At 40.2% G+C, this 25,173-nt stretch overlaps 1 protein-coding gene across 1 annotated transcript in view; it reads left to right on the top strand.

The window, feature by feature from the left end:
* The window catches only part of cdkal1 (CDK5 regulatory subunit associated protein 1-like 1), a gene marked incomplete at its 5' end in the record, with an annotated part of 448,677 nt that overhangs the window by 177,955 nt on the left and 245,549 nt on the right, over positions 1-25,173 (top strand). Inside the window, one exon of the mRNA XM_052016953.1 lies at positions 16,172-16,338. Within this exon, the coding sequence (XP_051872913.1) occupies positions 16,172-16,338 (167 nt within the window). The remainder of the gene's footprint in view (positions 1-16,171; positions 16,339-25,173) is intronic.

The following is a 25,173-nucleotide window of genomic DNA, read 5'->3' on the forward strand; positions in this document are numbered from 1 at the left end:
TTGTATTAGTTCTTGATTGCAAAGGAAGTTCAACAATAATACATTTAAGCAAATTGAATTTATAAAAGAGAGACTTTCATTTTTCACCTGTGTTAAATTCAGATTGGTCAGGTTTCATTGTATGTTGTAGACCAGCTTGTTGTAGATCATCATTGTTGCTTTGCAAAGCATCATAGAATTTCAAAAGAGAGATAGCAGTTAATATTAGAGTTACTTGCCAATCTACTGGAAGTTAATTATTCTTGAGTGGGTTCTCTGGACAACTTGAGTTGCAATTGGCCTTTCAATTTTAAGTTATAGAAATATTTCTTTTTAATGGAAATGATCTTACTTCCAGCTTTACAAAGAATAGTTCATGAGAACAGTGTCCTTTTTTTCCCCATGACCTTTCAAGTGGCAAACATGTCCTAAAGATTTTTACAGGAGAGTTATCAAACAGTAAGGTTTGAAGGATGCCTTGAAAGAGAAAAGTAAGGAGGGAAGAGGTTAACTGGGGGGACTTGCAGAGCCTGAGTCCTTGGCAGTTGCAGGCACAGATGCTAGCAGTGGAGCAATTAAATTTTCAGATGACCAGGATTACAGAATTTGAAGAATGCATATATCTCAGAGGGTTATTAGGACGGGGATATGGAAGGAACGGTACTGTGTAGCAGTAATCTGCATACACAATGGATGTATTGAGTGAACAATGTGGCCTGTTCATCAGAGCCAACTGGATATAATTTGGGCCTCAAAGCTAAGAATGTTGGCCTGGAAGGAAAGTGTGTGCGACCATTGGTTTGCTTATCCTGTTAGTGGATTTGGAGGATTTTCTGGAGACGATGTTGGTAGTATCTTTTCATTGTTTTAAGGTGCCTGCTTTAAGTTATCCATGTCCCAGAAGTGTCCACGAGCATGGCTTCCTGGGAGTCCCCCAAGTTTTGTGCTGAGTTTGAAGTCTTGACAGGAAATACTGACTGTCTATTTCTGTCCACAGATGCTGCCTGACCCACTGAGTTCCTCCAGCACCTTGTTTGTTGCTCCTGATTCCAGCATATGCAGGCTCTTCTGTCTACTTATCTTTTTTCAGTCAATCAAAGGCTGTGCTGGTGCAATAAAAGTTGGTGGTGAATTTCATCATCAAAGTCTGCCTTTGTTAAGGAATGCTTCACATTTTCCAGGGTCTTATTGGGGATCTTTATTGTCAGGGGACAGTGTTGTGCAGCAGGGGCAGACTGATAGAGAACTTGCTTAGCGTCTGGCCCATTCTATCATGGTATCAGTGAGGAAGAGCACTGAAAGCACTTTTAGATAATTAAAAACATGAAATGAGAGAAAAATGTAACTTATTTTCCCTACTGCTCCACAAACCTCACTCAAATGAAAGAGCTCAAGGATCCTGTATGTGGTCTGACCTTGCTCAGGATATGAGAGCAGATTTCCTTGGGCTTACACTGGGGAACCTCGTGAAGCTCCACCTCCGTCATTTTGTATCCTATAGAAGCTGGGACTTCAGAATCAGGTTTATTATCATTGACATATGTCATGAAATTTGTTGTTTGGTGGCAGCAGTGCAGGACATAAAGACAAAAATTACTGTAAGTTACAAAAGTAAATAAATAGTGCAAAAGAGGAATAACAAGGTAGTGTTCATGGGTTCATGGACCATTCAGAAATCTGATGGCAGAGGGGAAGAAGCTGTTCCTGAAACATTGGGTGTGGGTCTTCGGGCTCCTTTACCTCCTCCCTTATGGTAGTAATGAGAAGAGGGCACGTCCTGGATGGTGAGGGTCCTTAATAATAGATGCCGCGTTCTTGAGACACCTCCTCTTGAAGATGTCCTCGATGGCAGAGAGGGTTGTACCCGTGATGGAGCTGGCTGAGTCTACAACCCTCTGCAGCCTCTTTCGATCCTGTGCATTGGAGCCTCCATACCAGGTGGTGATGCAACCAGTCAGAACGCTCTCCACCATACATTGTAGAAATTTGCAGGAGTCTTTGATGACATACTCTTAATGGAGTAGAGCCACTGGCGTGCCTTCTTCGTGATTGCATCAATGTGTTGGGGCCAAGATAGATCCTCTGAGATGCTGACACCTAGGAACTTGAAGCTGCTCACCTTTTCCACGCTGAGCCCTCAATGAGGACTGGTGTATGTTCTCTTGACTTCCCCTTACTGAAGTCCACAGTCAATTCTTTGGGTTTGCTGACATTGAGTGTGAGGTTGTTGTTGCAACACCACTCAACCAGCCAATCTGTCTCACTCCTGTACGCCTCTTCATTGCCATCTGAGATTCTGCCGATAACAGTGGTGTCATCAGCGAATTTATGATGGTGTTTGAGCTGTGCCTAGCCACACAGTCATAAGTGTGGAGAGAGTCGAGTAAGCACACATTCTTGAGGTGCGCCTGTGTTGATTGTCAGCGAGGAGGAGATATTACCACCAATCTGCACTGCCTGTGGTTTCCTGATAAGGAAGTTGAGGATCCAGTTGCAGAGGGGGTACAGAGGCCCAGGTTTTGAAGCTTACTGATTAATACTGAGGGGATGATGGTGTTGAACACTGAGCTGTAATTGATAAACAGCAGCCTGATGTATGTTTTGCCGTTGTCTAAGTCCTCCAAAGCCAAGTGGAGAACCAGTGAGATTGCATCAGCTGTAGACCTACTGTGGTGGTAGGCAATTTGCAGCGGGTCCAGGTCTTTGCTCAGGCAGGAGTTACATTCCATACGGGTGACTCGACTGGCTGTTTCATGTAGAACTGGTGACAAAACTCAGCAAAATATAGGCCAGTAATTTTCTTGTTTATTTTCAATTTTTATTGCATGACAAAGCTGATTTTGAAGAAACATGAAATAATGTTCATAGAATCATATGAACTGGCAGCAAAAAAGAGCCAAGTTCCATCCTAGTCATCAAACAATACATTGAAAATGGAGTAGTTGACTGAACACAGCACTAAATCACATCATTCAGTTTACATCAGGCCTGGCACAAAGCAAGGAAAAAGTCCCAGTGGTGGATGACTTTAAGAATCATAAGCCCAAAGTCACCTACTCATCTCAAGCATTGCAGCATTGCATTAAAAATGTCTTCACGTAGTGCTTTGGGGCATCTCAAAGGACTTGACAACCAATGGGGTACTTTTGAAGTGTGGTCGTTGACATAATTGATGAAATTCTTCCCAAGTTCAATTTTTGAAGTCATTGTCATGTTTCCCTTCGGAATGCTAATGAATTTATCAGGTTATATGGGGCTCAGTAGAACCAAATAAACCAAAGCCATTTTTGTATATGTTTTGTGTTTATGACCAAATAAGAATTTCTTTCCTCCCCAACCCCCGGAAACTTTAAAGTACATATTATTTCATGAAAAGGGAACTTTTCAAGAATAATATTATTTTTCAGAACATAAGTTATGAATGCTTCTAGTTAATCTAGAGTTTAATTGTTTTGAATAATTTATCATTTGATTTGCAATAATTTTCCAAAAGTGGCAGTCCTATATGTACTGTTTTTGCTAAAGTGGTACTGATGCATGATCTCGCTTGTGAACGTGCACTTGCTTCCCAGATTCTTGCTGACCGCATAAAACTCATTATTTTTGTCCTGTTATCTTAGTTCTATGCTGACTGCAACTGTGTCTGCGTGGTTGTATATTGATCATGCTGTTTTTACAGCAATCTTTCTTATTGTTTCACTTTTGACCCTAAGTTCCATGATTAGTAATGGCGCAAGTTCTCTACTTTCAAAACAATTACTGTGAAACTCACAGTTAAAAACCACAAGCAAACAGTGATAAACAATGTTAAAAAACCCAGAAGAGCATAAACCCCTATGGTTTGTCATCAGTGAATAACTGCATGATGAGAAGAATCAGCATGAACGAGTAGCAAAGAAAGCACAGTGAGAGCAATGTGTAAATTATTGTTAATGAGAAACCATGGAGCAAGAATAATGAATATAAGACTGATTTTAGAAACACACTTGTAACCTGTTTATCTGATTGGAAGGTGAAATAAAATGTAGGCAAGTGGAGATGCCAGCAGCTTTCATGACATGTAAAACTATGTGGTATGTAATAGAAATTTTTCAGATTTCTTTTGATACTTGACTACATTTTAGAAGTACTGCTTTTTGTTATATAATTCACTCTGCAAAATATGGCTTCCAAAACAAACTCTCCTTCTGTGTATTCCAGAGCAGAATATACAGTGGTTTTGAATGTACTGTAAAATATCACCTATGCTATTATTTCATTTCATTGGCACAAAAAGAATGAAAAGTAATACAGACAGTGATGGTTAGAAAATGCTTGCCGGTTGTTAGCTGATATGCTTGTAACTACGGGAGAAGAAATGTAATCAGCATATCCACATAAAATAAACTAATGGCAAGCACATTATTGGCTTTAGTTTTATTCATCAACACGCATTTAGATAGCTTCTTAAAACTGGTATTTCTGATCTCTTGTTAGATTTAATTTCCTACCTTCAACTTGGTTCAGATCTTGGTGCATTTGGACAGATTTCTCGCTGGTCCTGTGATAATTTCACAGTGAACAAAGCCTTGACTGAAGTTAGCATATGAAGACAATTTGTTTCCATAAAAGAAAGAGGGTCCTACCATTATACAGTATATTTCATGCCACTTTCAGACTGTTTCAAAACAGTTAAGAACCAATGAAGGGTAGTCTTCATCATAAGAAACAGCAGATAATTGGGGCAAATGAACAACAAGGTGATGGTGATGAAGGAATCATTTTTTTGAAATGTGGAATACTGGGATATAAATATTGGACAGGATACCAATGATTATATTTATTCATTTATAGGGTCTTGGAATCAGTGCCTCAGTTTTGTTCATCCCTATTTGTCCCTGGGAATATGATGGTCAGAAGTTTCATTGATCCCCCTGCAGGAGTTCTGGTGATGAAAGCGCACCCGTAGAACTATTTGGTAGGGAGTTTCAGGATTTAGACCAAGTGGCAATGCAGGAGCAGGATAAATGAACAAGTCAGGATGGTGTGTGACTTGAGGGGAACCTGCACTTGGTAGCATTCACATGTGTCTGCTCCCTTATCCTTAGTGATAAAAGGTGGTGGATTTGAAGGCACTGCCAACATAGACAAGGAGAGTAACTGCCTGAATTTTGTAGATTAAGTTTACCAAACATAGATTGGATGACTACTTGCAGAATACTTCCTTTAAGTCTGCAGAGGTGGCCCTGAGCTTCCAGTTGCCTGTCACTTTAATTCATCATCCCACTCCCCCTCTAACCTTCCTTTCTGTGGTCTTCTGCACTGTTCCAATGAAGCCCAATATAAAATGGAGGAATACCACTTCATCTTCAACCAGACATGTTGTAGCCTTCATGATTCAATATTGAATTCAACTGTTTCAGATAACCAGCCTTTCCTGTTTATGTCAGAATTGACCAGTTATACCATTAACTCAGTTTTTCTCTTTCCACAGATCGCCTAGATTTTTGTAGCATTCTCTTTTGTTTCAGATTTCCAGCAACTGCCATGTTCTGCAACTCATAGCACCAGGATTGTTTATTCATCCTGTCTTCTGCCCTCATTCATCCCCTCCTATTTAGACCTCCACTGGCCAAGTCAGCTATCTTTCTCGTACATTATTGTCCTCTAAATTCTCTTGATCCACATCCTTTTACGGACATTCCTTCCCCCCAATGTAAAACACATCTGTTATCTTACTTTTCCAGTTCTGATGACAGGTAATCAATCTGACTCCCTCCGGCCTGTTGGGTATCCACTCTATTTTCTGTTATTTCAGATTTGCAGTGTCTGCATTTTTTTCACTAAATGAAACTTACTCCATTCTAGTCATTGTCGGATCCGGTTATTTTTGAATCTGTAGGTTCTTTCAGGAGTCCAGGAATGAGTTGAAAACAACTTGGTGCTTCACAAAGTTTTATTGGAAAAGTTTAAAACAAAGAAAGTCACAGAGCACATGGCACTAGCTTTACGACTAGGAGATGAGCCGAAACAAAAGGAACTAAAGATGAGCTCGGGCTTGGGGGGGGGGTGGTGGGGAAAGGAGAGCAAGTATACCTGAGATAAGAGATACTCCTTAGTTAACAATAGTCCAATCAGGAAACCTACTTGATACTTGTGGCCAAACCAACCAATGAAAAAGCACATATTCACCTGATGGACTAACCAATAAGTTAGTAAGCGGCCGTTCCTTCTGCAGCCACTTGAGGTGTATTAAACACTATAGATGTTTAAAAAAACTAATTAAAACAGTCAAATCCAACATCATCTAACCACTGCTTCCACCAGGGATTGTTGCCCAGGGATTGTGGGAACGGTTAAGATTTTTGGCGATGAGGCTAAGAAGAAAAGTGTACATCTGTTATGTGTAAAGGAGGAGGGTATTCCATTCATATTGGGTTCATATTTTCAATTTCAGCTTTTAGAAGTCCTTATGTTAGAAGCTCTATCATTAACATTATTTGCAATAATTATTATTATCAGTTGAAAATAATGGAACCCAGCTTGATTCCCAAATAAATTTGCATTTTTGAAGCTTATTTGATCAGCATAAAATAGCATTTATATAGGTGTTGGGCATTCAAGTTGTTCAAAATATTCCTTTTTGGATATAACATATGAAAATCAAAATAACAATAACAATGCAACAGATTTAATACTCTGCTTCCATTTTCAGAGGGCCCTGTGTCATTGCATCTCATGACAACATATATAGTTCATGTCTTTGAAATCGTGTAAGGACCAAGAGGTCAAGTCTCTTTCATCTCATTCGAGAAATATGCAGTAGGTGGTCGCAGTCCAAGAAACCTTTTTTGCCTTCCTAATAATGGCTGTAAATGCTAAGCTGGTGTTCAGCTACAAATAAATTAATTTGGTGACTTGAGCAGTTTGGGATAAGAGTACTGTAGATCAGATTTGAGTCTGTAGCACTCTTAAGCGGGTTGCCACAGTTACAGATCATAATTGCTGTGGATAAATGCCAGTTATGTAACCAGTGCCAAAGCTCTGTACAATGAGCAATATGCGGCAACATTGCTAAAGAGTTTGCTTGAGTAGTGGATGACATATTGGCTGTTTCTCCAATCCCTACAAATCTCATTATAATCTTCGTATTTGAGGACTGTTATTCATAGTGAAGACATTTAATACCATTTCTGCAGCTGTTAAACCTGATTTAGAAAAACATGATTTACTTTCATATTCCTGGCTTGTTTGGTTCCTTCATTAGGAGGTTTCTGAGTTGCCTCAGGTTCAGGAAAGCCTTGTTCTGTAAATTGCTGATACACATGCTATGCGTGTTCCGACATCACCTTTTACAATAACTAAAATAACTTTGGTTACAAATGCATTTTATTGCTTTGAAATCAGGTTTTAATTGTGTTATGTTAAACCCAGGGAAAATAAAGCAGAAAATGATAGAAATACACAACATGTGGGGCAGCATCTGTGGAGATAGAAACAGAACCAACATTTCAGGTTGATGACCACTGTCAGATTTGGGAAAAGTTGGAGATAAATCAAGTTTTAAGATCCACCTCTCACCCTCCCTCACTAGGTTCAATCTGCCTGTTATTCCTCCCCCCTCACTTACCTACCAGCCCCTGCCTCAACTCTCCTCTTCTCCCCTTTATACTGGCTATCCTCCCTCTACGCTCTCTGTGCTGATGCAGGGCCTTGGCCTGAAATGTTGACCATTCCTTTCCTTCCACAGATGCTACCTGACCCACTGTGTTCCTCCAGCAGTTTTTTTGCAGCATATAATTTACTCATGTTTGGTGGTGTTAAGAGCAATGTGTAAAGTATATTTAAGAGTTCTATTGCGTCTTTTTCACTGAAGGTGGAGTTAATTTTGAGCCATTTTCAAGCCAGAGAGGGGAATATTGTTTTAAATGATTGACGATACATCTGTCCTGAAATGGCAGACCATGAGAGAATCAAAACTCACGTTTGATGTGGCATTGTCAAAAGAAAGATCCCATAATATGTGCTGGATCTTTATCTCCAAAGCACCAAATGTCCACATTTCAAGGGCTTCATTCAAGATGAAGCAGGCCTCTATTTAACTTTTGCTCTATCTTGTTTCTGTAAAGGCCACAACTGCCAATTTCTCCTTTCAATGTATGTACTCTCTCAGCCACCTCTTTCATTGTTCTGCCTTTGCTATTTTCCATGCTCTTTTACTTTTCCCTGATAGCTCACTATTTTTAGTTGCTAATTGATCGTCTGCATGCTTCAATCTCTGCCTGTCAGTTTTCCCTTTCTGGTCCCAGAGTATAGCCTGAGCATTTCCTGAAGATTTATTCTGTCAAAAGCACTCCCTTCCCTGGGTTCTTGCTATAAATCGGAATACAAAAGGAATGGAAACCCAAAACCTGAGCAAAGTGAAGAAGACAATTGATACAATTCAACCAAAAGCAAATGATAAGTAAGCTTAAGTAGGAAAATGAAATAATTTGAATTAATGGTGACAATACAGGCGACCCCTGCATTATGGGGGGGGGGGGGGGGATTGCATTCTTGGAGAATGGTGTTATGATTTATGTAATGACTTCACTACTATTCACTATTTTAAACTTCATTTGTATTTTAATTACAATGATAGTTTTTTGACAGATATACGGTCACATTAAAGTAAAAATAAAGAAGTGAACCACTGGAGCTGAGGTAGATAGAGAGAAGGCTAAATGGTTAAGACCTCCAAATGTTTTGAATTGTGAATGGTGTTGGGTCAGGTCCACTACCCATGACTTTCTGGATTGCATGTGAAGGCCTGATTAAGTTTATTCCCCACACCAGGGAGGTCATCAGTGAGTCAGCATTGGTAGTGTAATTGCTCTTGGAATGCCCTGCAAGTCTTTGATAGTAGACATAGCTGAGGGAGGAAACTTGCCTTATCAAAGTTAGGAAGGTTCTTTGTAGTTCTTAAATATATCTGATGATCTCAAAATAAAATTATGATTGCTTTACATCATTAAAAACTAAAACTACTGAAAACATTTCAAAAAGTATTTGCATTGATTCAAAACATTAGGAAATAATTAAAAACAATATAAAGTTATCTGTTCCACAGGGCCAGGAATCCTCATTTATATGGTATGACTGATATTGGATCACAGAGGTGGATTCCCCAGGATAATGGCAGCATTTCCCTTCGGAATCACTAGTTGTACCCAGCATAGTTTGGCCCATCATCTCTTGAAGGCATTCTGACAATTGATCCAATTTTATTAAATTAACAAACAAACTGTTCTCAGTTTTTATACACCTCAGCCTAAATTTTTCCCCTTCCATCAATGTTATCTCTTACTGGTTGTGGAAACAGTGCTACCCTCATCAGCAGAATGAATGATCCTGAAATCCTCTGTAAAAGATATATGTACATAACTAAAACTTAGCACTGAAGAGACCAAAATGGCTGAGTTCTTGCTCTCTACTCATTGCTCTGAGACTGTTTCCTTTGCTGGCAGGGTCTTGATTGAAGTACATAAAAAGCTTCATGCTGTGACTTTTAAGAAGCATCCTTCATTTTTTTTTATCAAGTTGTCGAACAATATTCTGTCAAGGTTCAAGATTTTTTCTTCCTTCTCCTTTAAACATGCATAGTATAAAACAACCAGATATATAATAACATTAAAGTGATTTATCTTATTAAGATGAGATTTAATTGTGTATATAAACAACTGTTAAGGTGCAATTAAATTTTAATTTATTTTACTTTAAGTGATGTTTGTAAAGGGAAGAAACACATCAAACCTTAAGACTTCAGGATGGGGAAGGGAAAAGTCTCTTAAAGTGTGGTCTTCTCCTGGGCTGAATTGTAGCCTGGGGCTGTATTATGGATGGTTTGGAAGCTCCTGTGTTAATTGTCCTTGAGGCAGGAAGTGGTTTGGAGTTAGCCATTCCCTCAGCAAATACTTATGAGAAATCATGGAGGCATTATGAAGGATTTTGAAATGATCATAGCTCTGAAGGCCTTAATAAAAATGTTGTACTAAGGAGGCCAAGTACAGAGGGTATAGCTTACTGCTGCAGTTCAGCAGTTTGGTCCTATGGTCTGTGCGTCTGAATTGGAATCTAATCTGCCATAGGCTTGTTGTGATATTGGTGCAGCTGATTCTGATCCGATTCAAATTAAGTAAATGGCACAACAAAAAAAAAATTGATGTATCAGTGTTCCTTCATCACTTCTAGGTCAAAACCTTGATACACTGTCCACAGCAACACTGTGGAAGTACCTTCAACAAGTGAGTCATCACTCATGGAATGTTTGAAAAAGAAAGAAATGATTCTATATTGACATAATATAAATTTTATGAACAGATCTATTGATATGCTAGTTACAGTGAATGACAACACATAGTTGTATAAATTTGCAAAATCTTATGAATAAGATGTATTTTTGGAAATGAAATAGACTGTGTTGGTTCAAGGAGGTGACTTCTCATACCTTCTCAAGGGGATGAGCAATAAATGCTGGCATTGCCAATGATGTCCACATCTAAGAAAATGAATGGTAATAAAAAAAATACAGTAAACATTTAATAATCCACTAAACGATTGTTCAGATATCCCGGTGGTTTGATATCTGTGTCATCTGGTACTGTTTTCCCATGCACCCTTTAAGCACACCTGGGCTCTAGTACTTGTGCTCCTTTTAAACTCACTGGTACCCCATTCCCATGCTCTCTTTAAGCTCACTAGAGCCCTTCCCTCTTGCTTCCTTTAAATTCACCAGTGCATCATTTTCCGCTCTTCCTTCAAACTCACAAGGGCTTTATATCCCGTCTGACAGTCTGTATGGATGTGCTGTACAGCTGTATAACTCAAAGAGTTGTCTCCATTAAGAGATTATTCATGACCAAGAGACACACCTGGAATGCTGGGTGGTGAGAAAACTCTGAAGGAAAGGCAGAGTTCTTGGTTTAGTCAGGGCTTTGGTTTCAGGGGCAGGTGGAGGTTTGGTGGCGGGGGTCGGCTTTTTGTGCGTTATGTCTGAGCTGGAATACAGAGTTGAGCTTGGGTCTCATGTTGGCAGGGGGAACATAGATGCATTTTAAAAGGATAAAGCTAGATGCAAAGTGCTTTCTTTATTTTGCAAATATACCCTTCCTCCACAGTGATGTGGAAAACCTTGGTAACATTTCTCAACTGTGCCCCACCAACGAAAAGGACAGAGCCTTGAAACATCAATCACCTGGGAGGACCAAATATTGCATATCATGTGCAGGCTTGGCATTAGCAGGTCACATGTCCCCTCCCTACACACAGATGAGCGAGTAGCATGGAGTTCGCCAGAGGCCCAGCCTACTAAACTCAAACAGGAGTTTAACTGGCTCCTTGTCACAGAGAGAATATCCAATCAGGCAGTCAGCTATTATCTATCTTTATTCTCTTTTAGTCCAGAGGATCATTTTTGTCTCTCAGTGTCAGGCCACATGATTGGTTCAAAATCTTTTGGCACTTCACAGTCAGGCACAATTTTTGTCAAAACTCATTAAATAGTAAGGGGCTGGATCATTCTGTACCTGGCCTGCTGCCTGAAATCCCAACCTGGCTGGACATACCTTTTCCAGATGCAGAGGGCTGAACAAGCTGACCGTCCTCAAGGAGGTGCCACTGGCTCTGAATGGATAGTACACCTTGGGTAGTGTATCCTGAAGCCTTGTGTGTTGTGTTTTTAAATGTTTCTGATTGTCAAACATTTAAAAATTATTCAAATAGATTTAATAATTCAAAAAAATTGACAAAATAGCTTTAATTATTAGCATTACAATAATAACAAATGATTAGGGCTATAACAAATTACAGGAGATTAATAAACTTGCAGAATTGGCAAATAAAGATAAATGTGAGGTTATACATTTTAATATCAGGAATAGAGAGTCATTTATTAGAAGATATGGGTCTTGGTGGAGTATTAGAACAACTGGATCTCAGGCAACAGATACACTGAAAGTTATGCCACAGGTTAGCACAGCCATAAAAATAGCAAACCAAGGGTTTGTTTCTGGAAGGGTAGAATTGAAAGGGAGGGAAGTTGTACAAAATCTCTGTCCAAACATGTAGACTGAGTAATGCATATAGTAATAGTTGCCGCATTATAAAAAATATAGAGGCACTGGAGCAACAACATTGGTACCAGAAATATGAAGGTGTTAATATCAGGAAAGGATGAACTGATTGTGTCTGTTTTCTCTTGAGAAAAGTAGGCTGAGGGGAGACCTTATGGAGGTCTCTAAAATAATAGAGAGAATGTGTCTACTTGTGGAAAATAGCACAAGTTTTAGTCACCAAGAAATGCACAATAAATACAGTTTAAAAAACAATTCTGTATCCAAGAAGTGGTGAAAATGTGAACTTGTTCCCACTTGATGTGGTTGAGATGACTAGGATAGATGCATTTAAAGGTAGGTTGAACAAGCATACAAGGAGTATGAAACAAAGTGATATGCTATTGCATTTAGATGAGGACATATGAGAGGAGCCTCATAGAACATGGATTGGTTGGTTTGAATGGCCTTTTTCTGTGCTGTATATCCTAAGTAATCCAAGGGCATTAAATAACCTGCACGTAACCTTTAGCACAGGGTCAGCAATCTCATTTACATGAAAGGAAATGCCATTCACGTGCCAGCTTTCCCCTCCATCTCATGCCCCCAACGTAAAGCTGAATTACGTCCAGAATTACTCTGGAGCAGGTCACTTCTCTGCCACTGACCCCAGCACTGGACAGTCGGTCAGATGCAGTGGTTTCCAACTACCAGCCCATCTCAGACTTGCATCTCTAACCATGCACACACAGAGATCCAAGGTGTGCTGGACCTCAAACAGCTCATAGCTGGCAGTTTCCTGCAGAACATCCAACTGTCAGCAAGCACAAAGTGGTCATAGAATAATAGCAGGGAAACAGGCCCTTCGGCCCAACTCGTCCATGCTGACAAAGATGCCCATCTAAGTTAGTCCCATTTGCCTGCTGTTCATGTATTTCTGTTTGATCATCTTCTTGTTTCATTTTAAAGGTCTTGAAAGTTTGGCAGTTTTGTGAAAGGAATTAACAGAGAATCATCTATTCCTGCATGTGAGAGAACTGTCCCAAATCACCTTAGATGCTGCCTGACCTGCTGAATATTTCCAGCATGTCCTGTTTCTTTTATTTGAACATAGAACATAAAACAGTATAGCACAGAAACAAGCCCTTCAGCTCACTAGGTCTGAGTCAACCATGTTGCCAACGTGATAAATGACTATATTGCTTTTGGTGTTCAGTCCCCTTGTTGTGTTTGATTCTGCCTTCAACTGACATTGTTCATTGTTAAAACACAAATATATCATCTTAAATGATAGAAATGGAAAGAATAAAGTCAGTGTTTATTTTCAGTTACAGTGTTAATATTCCTTTTAATACTCAATCTTCATTTGTTTTCTTAACCTCCTCCCTACTGCATAATTTTTCCAATTGCAATATCCACACGTATTGTAAAAAGAGGATAGTTATTTTTATGATCACCAGTTTCTTCCTATTCATTTGTTTATAAGGTCATTTGGGAGTGTGAGTATAATTGTTGAACCTGTGCTGATAAAATCCTTATTTTTCTTTTCTGGTAAAATGCTCCCTTAATTGTTGTGTTCTGTTTAGTGTGATGTATTGGTTTTAATTCTAATTGCTATGTTAGGCAATTAATTCTCATGGAAGTTAGGTAACTCTTTTTTGATGTTGATTTACTGTTACAGCTGTTTCCTCTTCATTTAATATAAAGCCACGCCACAACAGGGGGCTTCCAATCCCCACCCAGCCTGCATTAAGAATTGAACATATATTTCCCCTTAGGAGTGCAGTTTCCATTCCCTATTCTCAGTCCTCCTTGCAGAACACCAATAAACAGGGTAATTTTCCATCATGATCCCCCCGCCCAAATAAGGTGAAAGTTGTTCACTGTTCTAATGGGAAAATAATGTTGTTTATTTAAAAATTTGGCCAGCAATAATAAACCGTGAAGAGTTCAAAAATAAATTGTAATTGATATTTTCTGATCTTCTGTTAGATTTTGTTGGGTAATTATAACATTAAAATTATCAATTTATGCATAGAAATGTTTAGTTTAGTTATAATTATAGTAATGATAATTTATGAGCAATTTTCTTTCTAGCTCGAGGGAGGTTATTTTTTTTTAGAAATAAGTTGACTGGACCTGATGAAAAACACTATGATGCTGGAGGAACTCAGCAGGCCAGGCAGCATCCGTGGAGAAAAGCAGGTAGTCAACGTTTCAGGTCAGGACCCTTCTTCAGGACTGAAGACAGAAAAAGGGAAGCCCAATATATAGGAGGGAAAAGCAGAGCAGTGATAGGTGGACAAAAGAGGGGAGGTGGGGTGGGCACAAGGTGGTGATAGGTAGATGCAGGTAAGAGATAGTGATGGGCAGGTGCGGGGGAAGAGGGGAGAGCTGATCCACTGGGGGATGGGTCAGAGTTAAGGAGAGAGGAAAAAAAGGGGTAGAAAAAAGAGAGGGAGGCTAGGAAAGGGAAGAAAAGAAGGAGCATGGTTGGGGAAGGGGTGTGGGGATTACTTCTCTCCTTACCTTTGACCCATCCCCTGGTGGACCTGCTCTCCCCTCCTCCCCTGCACCTGCCTATCACTATCTCTTACCTGCATCTACCTATCACCACCCTGTGCCCACCCTGCTTCCCCTCTTTTGTCCACCTGTCACTGCTCTGCTTTTCCCTCCTATATATTGGGCTTCCCCTTTTCCTATCTTCAGTCCTGAAGAAGGGTCCTGACTCGAAACGTTGACCGCCTGCTTTTCTCCACGGATACTGCCTGGCCTTCTGAGTTCCCCAGCAGTATAGTGTTGTTCATCTAGATTCCAGCATCTGCAGTCCTTTGTTTCTCTAGTTGACTGGACTTATTTATCTGTGTACAAGAAACTGTGGATTCTTAGTGGTTTTATATGTGTTTAGTCTTGCAAACATTTTTATTCATGTAATGATTCAATTATCTTTTCAGAGGTTATAGTTATATCAGTAATATTTTAAAATGTTTTTTTAAACTCGTATAATATGGTCATTTAGAAAAACATTGACTAATTTAATAGTTAAAAGAATTGTTACATTACAGGAAGGATGTGAAAGTATTAGATGGGATCTGGAGAAGATGTATGAGGATGGTTCTTCAGATAGGGGAACTACAGCTACATCGGTAAATTAGAGAGACAGTGATTGCTTTTGAAGAAGAAGAGGCTGAGAGGGGATTTGATTGAAGCATATAGAAAGATGAGAGGTTTAGACAGAGTGGATAGTGAGAGACTGTTTCCTTTGGTGGAGGATCAAGGAAAAGAGGGCACAGTGGTAAAGCAAAGAGGAAGGAAATTAAAAGTGACATGAACAAGTCAGTGAAAGTTAGTGTGCAGGTACAGCAAGTAATTAGGGAGGCAAACAGTAATTTGGCCTGTAATACAGGGCATAGCAGCCCACTTGATAGGCACCCCATCCACAACCATTCACTCATTCCACCTCCGACAGCAGCAGCAGTTTGTACCATCTACAGGATGCATCTTACCTAGACTCCTTAGCTAGCACTTTGCAAACCCACAACCAGCAAAAGCATGGGAACACCACCACCTGGAAGTTTCCCTCCAAGCCACACACCATCCTGACTTGGAAATGTATCACCATTCCTTCGTCATCACTGGGTCAAAATCCTGGAACTCCCTCTCTAACAGCATTGTGGGTATACCCACACCTCAAGGACTGCAGTGGTTCAAGAAGGCAGTTACCACCACCTTCTCAAGGGCAGCTAGGGATGGGCACTTAAATACTGGCTCAGCCTGTGAAGCCCACATCCCTTCAATGAATATAGAATATAAAAAAAAGGCACACGTGGGATCTAATGTACTGCCGGCAGATATGGCAGTGGTAGGTTCTGTTGAAGGGAATTCAATAAATATGTGGTAGAGGAAAATGTGCGAGGCTGGAGGGAAAGGGTCAGTGGATAGAACTGGAGAGTTGTTCTGGTTGATGAAGGGTCAAATGATCTCCTTCTGTGCTGTGAACATTCTATAGTTCTAATAACAAGAGCTAAATACTAACAGGTGCTGAACACTGCATTGTATTGATGAGGATTTCTTGAATGCAGAAAGTTCTATTTTAATTCTTTTTAATTCTTTTCCTCATATAGAAGGTGTCTGTGAAATATGGCTGACTAGTGAAGACACAGGTGCTTATGGAAGAGACATTGGGACAGATCTTCCAACATTGCTTTGGAAACTAGTGGAAGTAATTCCTGAGGGAGCAATGCTGCGGCTTGGAATGACTAACCCTCCATACATTTTAGAACATCTTGAGGTAAGAAATGATGAATGTTAATATCCATAAATTATTCTATGACTTGGTTTACAACAAATCCAATGCATTGTTTTATTTGTATAATGATGCATTATACACGGCCTTGTTGAATACAAAGTTGTGGTTGAGTGATATACCATATCAATGGCGAAGAGTATTGTCATGTATACTAATAATGCAGGAGACGGGCTGCAGAAAGTAGCAACAGGTTGATAGGGCCTGGAACCAGCAGTCAGACAGATTACATTGTACTCATTTCTATATGGCCTACATTGTTTTATTTCCAGATTATAATCTTTATCTCCCCCAGAGTTCAATGCTGATTCTTTGCTAAGTTTCTTTCTGATAATCTCTTTTAGCACCTCTACTGTTTGAGTGAATCTTTACAGGGATGGTCTTTCCTTAGTTTAGAAACTGAGCCCCTTTTGTTTCCACAGTCTTGTCACATATTTTTTACGTTGTTGAAATACAAGAAGTGGACTTCAATTGTTGCTAACATTCCTATTAGCATAGAGCATGAACTCTTGATTACACTCAACCTGCTACAAAGGCTGCAACGTGACCTTTATAAATGTAGTTAAAGAAAAGCCAAGTTTTTTTCCCCCTTATTACTGCAGGTAACAAAATCAGTAACAAAAGGCAAACTGCTGGAGGGACTCAGCAAGTCGGGCAGCATCTGTGGAAAGAAATGCGCGGTTGATATTTCAGGTTGAGCCCCTTCGTCCTGATTGGATGTCCAGAGGGGAGAAAGCCAGTCTAAAGAGGTGAGGGGAATGATGTGGCAAGAGCTGGTAAGTGATAGGTGGGTCCAGGTGAGGAGGAGTTGATTAGCAAATAGTCAGGTGGGTGAGGAAAGGGTGGAGGTAGCGACAGAGGCTGGGGGAGTGATAGCTGGAGGCAGCAAAGCATTGAAGATTCTGGAATCTGATAAGAAGATGGAGCATGGAACCAAATAAGGGAGGTGGGGTGAGCAGATGGGGACAGTGTGAGGAGGGGACCCAGTGGGAGGAGTGTGTAGGTGGTGGGCAGATGGTGTCAGTGGGGGAGGGGGAAGAAACTGGGAGATGGGGCTGGGGTGCGGTGGCTTGGAAAGAAGGATGTGTGTGAGAGGGTCTGGGTAGATCAGGGGAGAGAAAAAGACAGAGAGGGAGCAGGTTACCTGAAACTGGAGAATTCAATGTCCATTCCATTGGGTTGCAGACCACCTAAGTGGAATAAGAGGTGCTGTTCTTCCAGTTTGCATTGAGCTTCACCCTGGCAGTGGAGGAGGCCAAGGACAGACAGGACGGTGTGGGAATGGGGAGGGGAATTAAATTGGCTTGCAACCGGCAGCCTCAGATGGCCATGGCAGACAGAGTGCAGGTGCTCTGCAAAGTGGTCACCTAGTCTGCACTTAGTATCACCAAATGTACAGGATACCACATCGAGAACACTGAATGTAGTAGACAAGGTTTGAATCTCTGCCTCACCTGGAAGGGCTTTTGCTCCAAATTCTAGCGTCTGCAGTCTCTTGTTTCTCTAACAAAATCTGAAATCTTTTCATAATTTTCTGTTCTGTCAGAGGCAGCAAAATTACTGTTGTATTCTCCTCCGGATCACACTAAGAAAGAAGAACTAGCATGTGTTTATATTGTAGTTAGTTTACAAAATGTTAATCTGAGCTTGAATTATAATTAAACACAGTTCTTCATTTAGTATTTTCATTAGAATCCAAAGAAAAATACACATCATAATCTGAAAGAACTGTTAACATTTCAGATAAAATTCTCAATGCTTTCTTCTATTAAAATTCTAACATGTTGCACTACAGAATTCAGTCTTTTCTCCAAACCCATCCACCTAATATTACTCAGCTAATTCCCAAACTATTTATTGCTCTTTTCAAAGCAAATATGTAATTTCCTTTTGAAAAAACAGAATCTGCATAAGCAGTGATTTGTGATGAGCAAATTTGCATTCTACTTATCCTCAGTGTGAGAAAATGATTTATAAAATTTCCATTTTAATTTGATAATTGCTCGTGTATGTATGAAACTAATGTATTGGATAGAAACATGGCATTGTATCTGGAAGCTTTGTCAATTAATGAAGGTAAGCAAGCTGTGGCTTTACTGCAATAAATTCCTTCCTTTCCATGTACACTTGCTAATTTCTGTTGAAAAATGAGTGCCTAAGTTGTTCACACAGCAATCTTTTTCAGTATTATTCAGATGAAAATTGATTGTGTTTGTGGCCATTTCCGGGCCAAATCAGGCCAAAAGTGGAATTCAGCCAGGCATGAGTCAACCTTGTGGCCATGATGCAGTTTTACAAGGGGACTTGGACCGCATTGTCCAAGGCACTCCCAGTAGAGTATGATTGAATGGCGCAGTGTTGAGATCCCCGAACATGAAGATCATAATGTGAAATTCCTGTTGATATGTAAGAAGTGCTCAATGCTGTTTATTATTATAATACCACAGCACAGAAATGGGTCTTCTGATCTACCAAATCACAAGTCACGGAAGCTAGTCCTCAGCCAATTTGATTCACTCCACATATCAAGAAATTATTGAAAGCAGTGGATCTGGCAAAGACTATGGGACCAGACAGCATCTTGGCTGTGGTACTGAATACCTCCACTTCAAAACCAATTGAGCTCCATCCAAGCTATTCCAGTACAGATACAGCACTGATGTCCAGCAGATCTTGTGGAAAATCGCCTAAGTATATCCTGTTCACATAAGGCAGGGCAAATCCAGTCAAGTTATTTATCACCCAATCAGTCTGGAAGGTGTTGATACTATTTCTATCAAGTGGCACTTATTTATCAACAAACTGCTCACTGATGGTCAGTTTGGATTATTGCAGGTCCACTCAGCTCCATACTTTATCATAGTCTTAGTCCAAACATGGAGCAAAGAGTTGACTCCTAGAGGTGGGGTGAGAGTGACTGCCCTTGACGTCGAGGCAGCACTTGATTGAGTCTGGCATCCAGAAGCCCGAGTAAGTTCTAGGGCAATGGGTATCTAGGAGAAAATCTCAAGGAGTGGTTGCATTTGTATCTGGCACAAAGGAAGATGGTTGTGGTTGTTAGTGGTCAATCATCCCAGCCCCAGGCCAAATCCACAGGAATTCTGTGCTTTAGGCCCTGTTTCATTATTTCCACTTTCTTCTTACTCTCAAATGCTCTAAGATGCCTTCCAGGATGAAAACAACTCTGTGTAAAAGCCATTTTGTTACCCTACTGAGGTAGTTGATCAATGATGATCTATGCCAGTTAGCAGTAGGGATGCTATCAGTGTGCATGAATGTGTCGTGATAACATGGGGAAATGTGGCCTGGGTAAGCCCTTTTTCCCACTATCCGTTCTGCTGAAAATGCTTTCATTAAGGATGAGATTGATACTGGCAGCTTTCTGAAGAAGGAATTCCTTCCAAAATACACGAGGAATAAGCCCATGCAAAGGTAGAATGAAATACATCATGAGAATTTTTTAGGAACAGTGAGAGAGCAGTTTGTCATTGGATATTATAAGTTAACACAAGTAAATAAACAAATGTACAATGTTTTTATTTTTTGTTTATTTGATGTGTGTCATTCCTCAATAATATTGATTCAGATCTCTCAAATCGACACACCAGCCTTTCATTCTGTAATCATGGCAGGAGAGGAGTTTGGCTGGCCTTCTCATTGAAAAACCCAAACCATACTGGCCTCATTACACACAGGAGACCATATGAACATCCTCTGCACACAATGATGTTATAATTTTTGTTTTACACCCTTAATGCAGAGCTTACCTGTTATAATGAGAATGTTTGATAATGCTTAACATAAAAAATGTCTAAGGAGTTGCTAAATAAATATGGGAGGAAGGATTGAAGGATATACTGGTGGGATTAACTGAAGCTATTTGGAACCTACGTACCAGGGTGGACCTGTAGTGTCAAATGACATTATTGAAGAAACTGCAGGTGCCTGGAACAGACCGTGGCTGATCGAATTGTAAACCCAACTCTACATTCTCATCTTCCCATGATAGCCTTTTGCCCCCTTGCTTACCAGGTATCTAGCTACTTCTATTTTAAAGATATTCAAAGATTCTATTTACACTGCCCTTGTGGAAAGGCATTCTAAAGACTCACAACCTTATGGGAGGAAAAAACAAATGTGCTTCATCTCTATTCTAACTGTGCAATCCCTTATTTTTAAAAACAGTGATCCACAGTTTTAGATTCTTCTACAAGAGGAAGCATCGTCCTTATGTCCACTTTGTTAAGATGCCACAAGGTTCTGTATGTGTTAATCACTCACTTGTATAAATTCCTGCCGATACTGGCCTAGCCTGTCTAACCTTTTCTCATAAGGCAACCCACCCATTCCATATATTAGTCTAGTAAACCTTTTTTGAAGAGCTTCCAACATCATTCCTTAAATAAGGAAACTGTTACTATACACAGTGCTCCAGATGAGATGTAACCACTGCCCCCATTTAAAGGAAGATTACCCCCCAACCCCTTTTGTATTCTCTATCCCTAAAACCAAATGATAATATTCTGTTAGCTTACCTTATTACTTGCTGTACTTGTATGCAAACATGCTATTGGGCATCTTTGCATGCTGGAAATAACTCGGCAGGTCAGGCATCATCTGTGGAGTTAGTGTTCTGGGTCAATGACCTTCCATCAGAATCAGGAAATGTTAGAAAGCACACATTTTAAGTTACAGAGAAGGGGAAGGGATGGAGAGAACAAAGAGTATGTATGTCACAGGGTGGAGACCAAAAGAGATTGAATTAAGCAAATGGTGCCAGCTGAGAGAACAACTAATCTGTCTGGAGGAGATGTAAATAGAGACATTCTATGTATTCAGTGTACTAAGGTGGGTATATTGCACTTAATTGAGGAAAATCAGGCATGGAAGAAATCTCTGTACAGTGTAATAGATTATTGAAATTTAGCCAGGCCATTCATATTGGTATTGGTTTATTATTGTTACATGTTCCAAGATACAGTGGAAAGCTTTTGTTTGCCTCCCATCCAGTCAGATCATGCCTTACATAAGTACATCGAGGTAATTATAAGAAAAACAATGCAGAATATAGTGTTGCAGTTACAGAGAAAGTGCAGTGTAGGTAGATTGGGATATCAAGAGTTCAATATTAAGCATGTTAAACAATTGATGATGAGCAACTCTAGAAAGAAGTCCTTAGATTTTGCAGATAGCATGGGACTAGTCTTTGGTGTTATCCATAGTAAAACTCCCTCCTGGTATATGTTTCAAAGCTTGTAAATGAATGATAGCCATTTGGATACAATACTAAAGGGAACTGTTCCACAGGATGATGAGAGGAAACAAAATTGGTGAAGCAAAAAATATTACTCCAGAATGTATCTAATGTTGGTAATTTGCCCAGTTCTTGGAAAAAAACATGCAAATTGTGCTGCACTTGGAACCAGAAACTATTTTTTTCAGGAAACATCAACACTCAGGTGTTCCCATTGGTCACTCCTCCTGCTACACAAACAAAAGTGGGGTCTCATCACATGTGCGTTTATAACAGTGACCATTATATAACTCAATTGGATAGCAACTGGAGAGGGACAGATTAAGTTGTGCTTGCACTGTTTTAATGAGGGGTTGTCATTTTGTCTTGTTAGGGAAGTATAAATTAAGTGCCTTTTATAGTTTCTGCTCTGTTGAATAGCAATTAAAAATGTCCGGTCAGATGACAGTTTTTTTCCTGGCTTTGATAATGTTATATTCATAGTTGGACCTTAAGTGCAAGGGCCTGATTATAGTCTTTTCTTATTTAATATCTGGAAAGAATAATAACAAATCAGATGAACAGAAATCGTGTACTAACAGCTTACAAGGTCAATTGAGTTTGTAAAGTATACTCTTTTTGAAAAGGTGCTATAATTGCTTTATGTCAGCCCAGTTGGATTTGTAAATGTACCATTTATTGTGTTTCAGACTTGTATAAATCTTTGCTAGATTCTTTTAGCCTAATAGAAATGATCAGCATCATTCATAGCTTTCTAAACACATGGGACCATTATATCTTTATAAACCCTGCAATGGGAAAACGTTAGCCATAGTCTAATGCAATGTCCACTTCTCGGCCATTACCAGATCAGTGATAGCCGTTATCTCTTTCGTTCGAAGAGCCAATCACATTTCGAAGAATTTATTATCAAGTGATATATCAATTTTACAATTTATGCTTCCTCTCTCACTAATAAAAAAACTTTTAACCACACAAATAGTGTTGCAACCACTGTTGTTTGCCTATTAGTAAAATATTTAGACTTTGAAATTGGGCTGTCTACTTAAAAGGCTCACAGAATCTGGAATACAGAAAAATGCCTCTGGTCTTGTGGCTGTGTCACACATTGGAGCAGCAAATTTTGAAACACAATTCACTCACTAATTTTCTCCCTTTCCTGAAGATGTTTATCTGTAGCTAATGTATTCCCAGTCAAGCACTGGGCACTTTCAAATACTTCGTCCAAGTGGTTGTTCTTCATATGTAAATCTAGATACTGCGTATTATCAAGACATCACAATGGATCCAGTACACTCGCACCAATGCCAATCACCCCCCTCCCTTTCCCCACCCAGTTTAAAATTACTGGAAAAAGAGAATGGTAGATGCCTGGAATGTGCTGTCAGTGGAAGTGGTGAAAGAAGATATGATGGCAATATTTAAAAGGCATTTAGACAGACACATGAGTAGGCAGGAAACAGAAAGATGTGCAGGCAGATGGTATTAGTTTAATTTGGCATTGTAGTTGGCACAGATATCGTGGGCTGAGGGGCCTGTTCCTGAGCTGCACTGTTCTATGTTCTAAAACAAGTATTATCTCAGCAGTTACCTCTAGCTGAAAATTACAACTAGATTTTGGACCGAAGTATGTTTTTCAAGATTTCACTACAATAATTCTTCACTGTCCTACTAATTGTGCTTTATATAACTAAAATATTGGTTTTCTAGCTCTGGAATTTATTTAACCAAAATATAATTGAACCTATAATTCAAGCAAATCCATCTAAAGCAGTTACTTAAATATACTTTACATTTCAGGATCAAAGTTTTCTCTTCACTCCAGTCCCCATTATTCCTGTGGTTTTCTGGTGACCTGTTACCTATTATGACCATTAGGGTTGTCCGTTATGCTGACATGTTCCAGGACATTTCCTTACCCCCACCATTGATAACCGGTTGTACGCATCCTTATGGCTCATTGCGTTCCTACAAATAAGCTCTTCATTATTTAGTCAGGTGATTCTCACTATCAGTCAGGTAGCCTTTTTCTCTCCCATGTTCAACATTGAGGTCAGGGTTTTGGGAATAATCTTCAATTCATTGATATTTATGGTAACCTGGGAGGATTATCATCATGACATGACTGATGTTTCTGTCCATCTGTTCTCAGTGTTCATACCTGCATACTTTTAAGCAGAAGTTATTGGAAGCCCATCAAGAGTGGGAGGAGTGTTTGACTCTTTCCCTCTCACCCAGTTATGAAAAAATATACTGTATTATTGCAATTTCTATTCTGTTTAAGAGCAACTAACATGCCATGGATTGCAAAGTCATTTTGGTGTTACAAACTTCAGATCATTACCATTGATAAACTTAAGTGATTGCAATTTATAAAAGGATGACTGCGAGCTTTGTAAACGTGTTCATTCTTTTGGCTTTTCAAAGCTTGACTGGTTTGGACTGTTAAGCAGTCAGTTTTTTATCATTTGATCACAGATGGATTTGTAAAAGTTAAGTCATGCCTAATGAACCCGACTGAAAATTTTGAAAAGGTGATTAACATCTCTGGATGTTATTTGAAAGGAAACAGAAAATAATCAAAAAAGCCGACAGAATGTTGGCCTTTATATATAGAGAACTGGAGTCTAAGCAGCCAGAAATTAGGTCACAGCTGTACAAATCCCTGATTAAACCACACCTGGAGATCTGTGAGTATGCCATGGTTTTGGAAGGGTAGGTTGTTCAAGGAGCGAATGCAGCGTGGGTTTAACAGGCTGATACATCAATTCCAAGGACTAGATTAAGAGGAGTGTGTAGCGAAGTGCCTATGCACTGAGCTAGGAATAACGACGCGTAGTCGGTGGGTTGAACTCGAGACTGGTTTATTCGAACCTTGCCACGCTGGATTTTAAACAGTTAAATTCCTGCACTCAACACGCGGCGATGATGTCAGAGGTGTGCCAACCGAACTCCTTCCCGCGCGTGGGCTTTCTCCCTTCGCTGTTGGAGAAGGAGGCCCAGCGCCATTTTGCAGTTGGCCTGACTGCTGACGCGCAGGCCGACTTTGGAGCCAGTTCACTTACGTCGAAGATGAGTCGTCACATAACCCTCCCCCCCACCAGAACCGGCGATACGCCCCCCAGTGTCCATAGTCTGTATCGGCCGTTGTCTAGGCGGTCTGCCACTGAGCCTGAACCTCGACCGGCTGCGCCAAGTCCACATGTGCTGGTTTGAGCCAGTCCACCGTGAAAACTTCCTCTTTCCCCCCAATGTCCAGAACGTTCGTGGACCCATTGTTCTTGAGTACCTTGAACGGCCCCTCGTACAGCCGCTGTAGCCGTGGCTGGTGTGCGCCCCTCCATACAAAAACAAACTTACAGTTCTGCAGGTCCTTGGGTACGCAGGTCGGGGTCTGTCCGTGCTGTGAAGTCGGTACGGGGGCCAGGTTGCCGAGCCTCTCACGTAGTCTGTCCAGGACTGCCGCGGGTTCTTCCTCTTGCCCCCTTGGGGCTGGTATGAACTCTCCTGGGATGACCAGGGGCGCGCCGTACACCAGCTCAGCCGACAAAGTGTGCAGATCTGAG

This window comes from Pristis pectinata, chromosome 5, assembly GCF_009764475.1.
Source record: "Pristis pectinata isolate sPriPec2 chromosome 5, sPriPec2.1.pri, whole genome shotgun sequence".
NCBI classification, from domain to species: Eukaryota; Metazoa; Chordata; class Chondrichthyes; order Rhinopristiformes; family Pristidae; genus Pristis; species Pristis pectinata.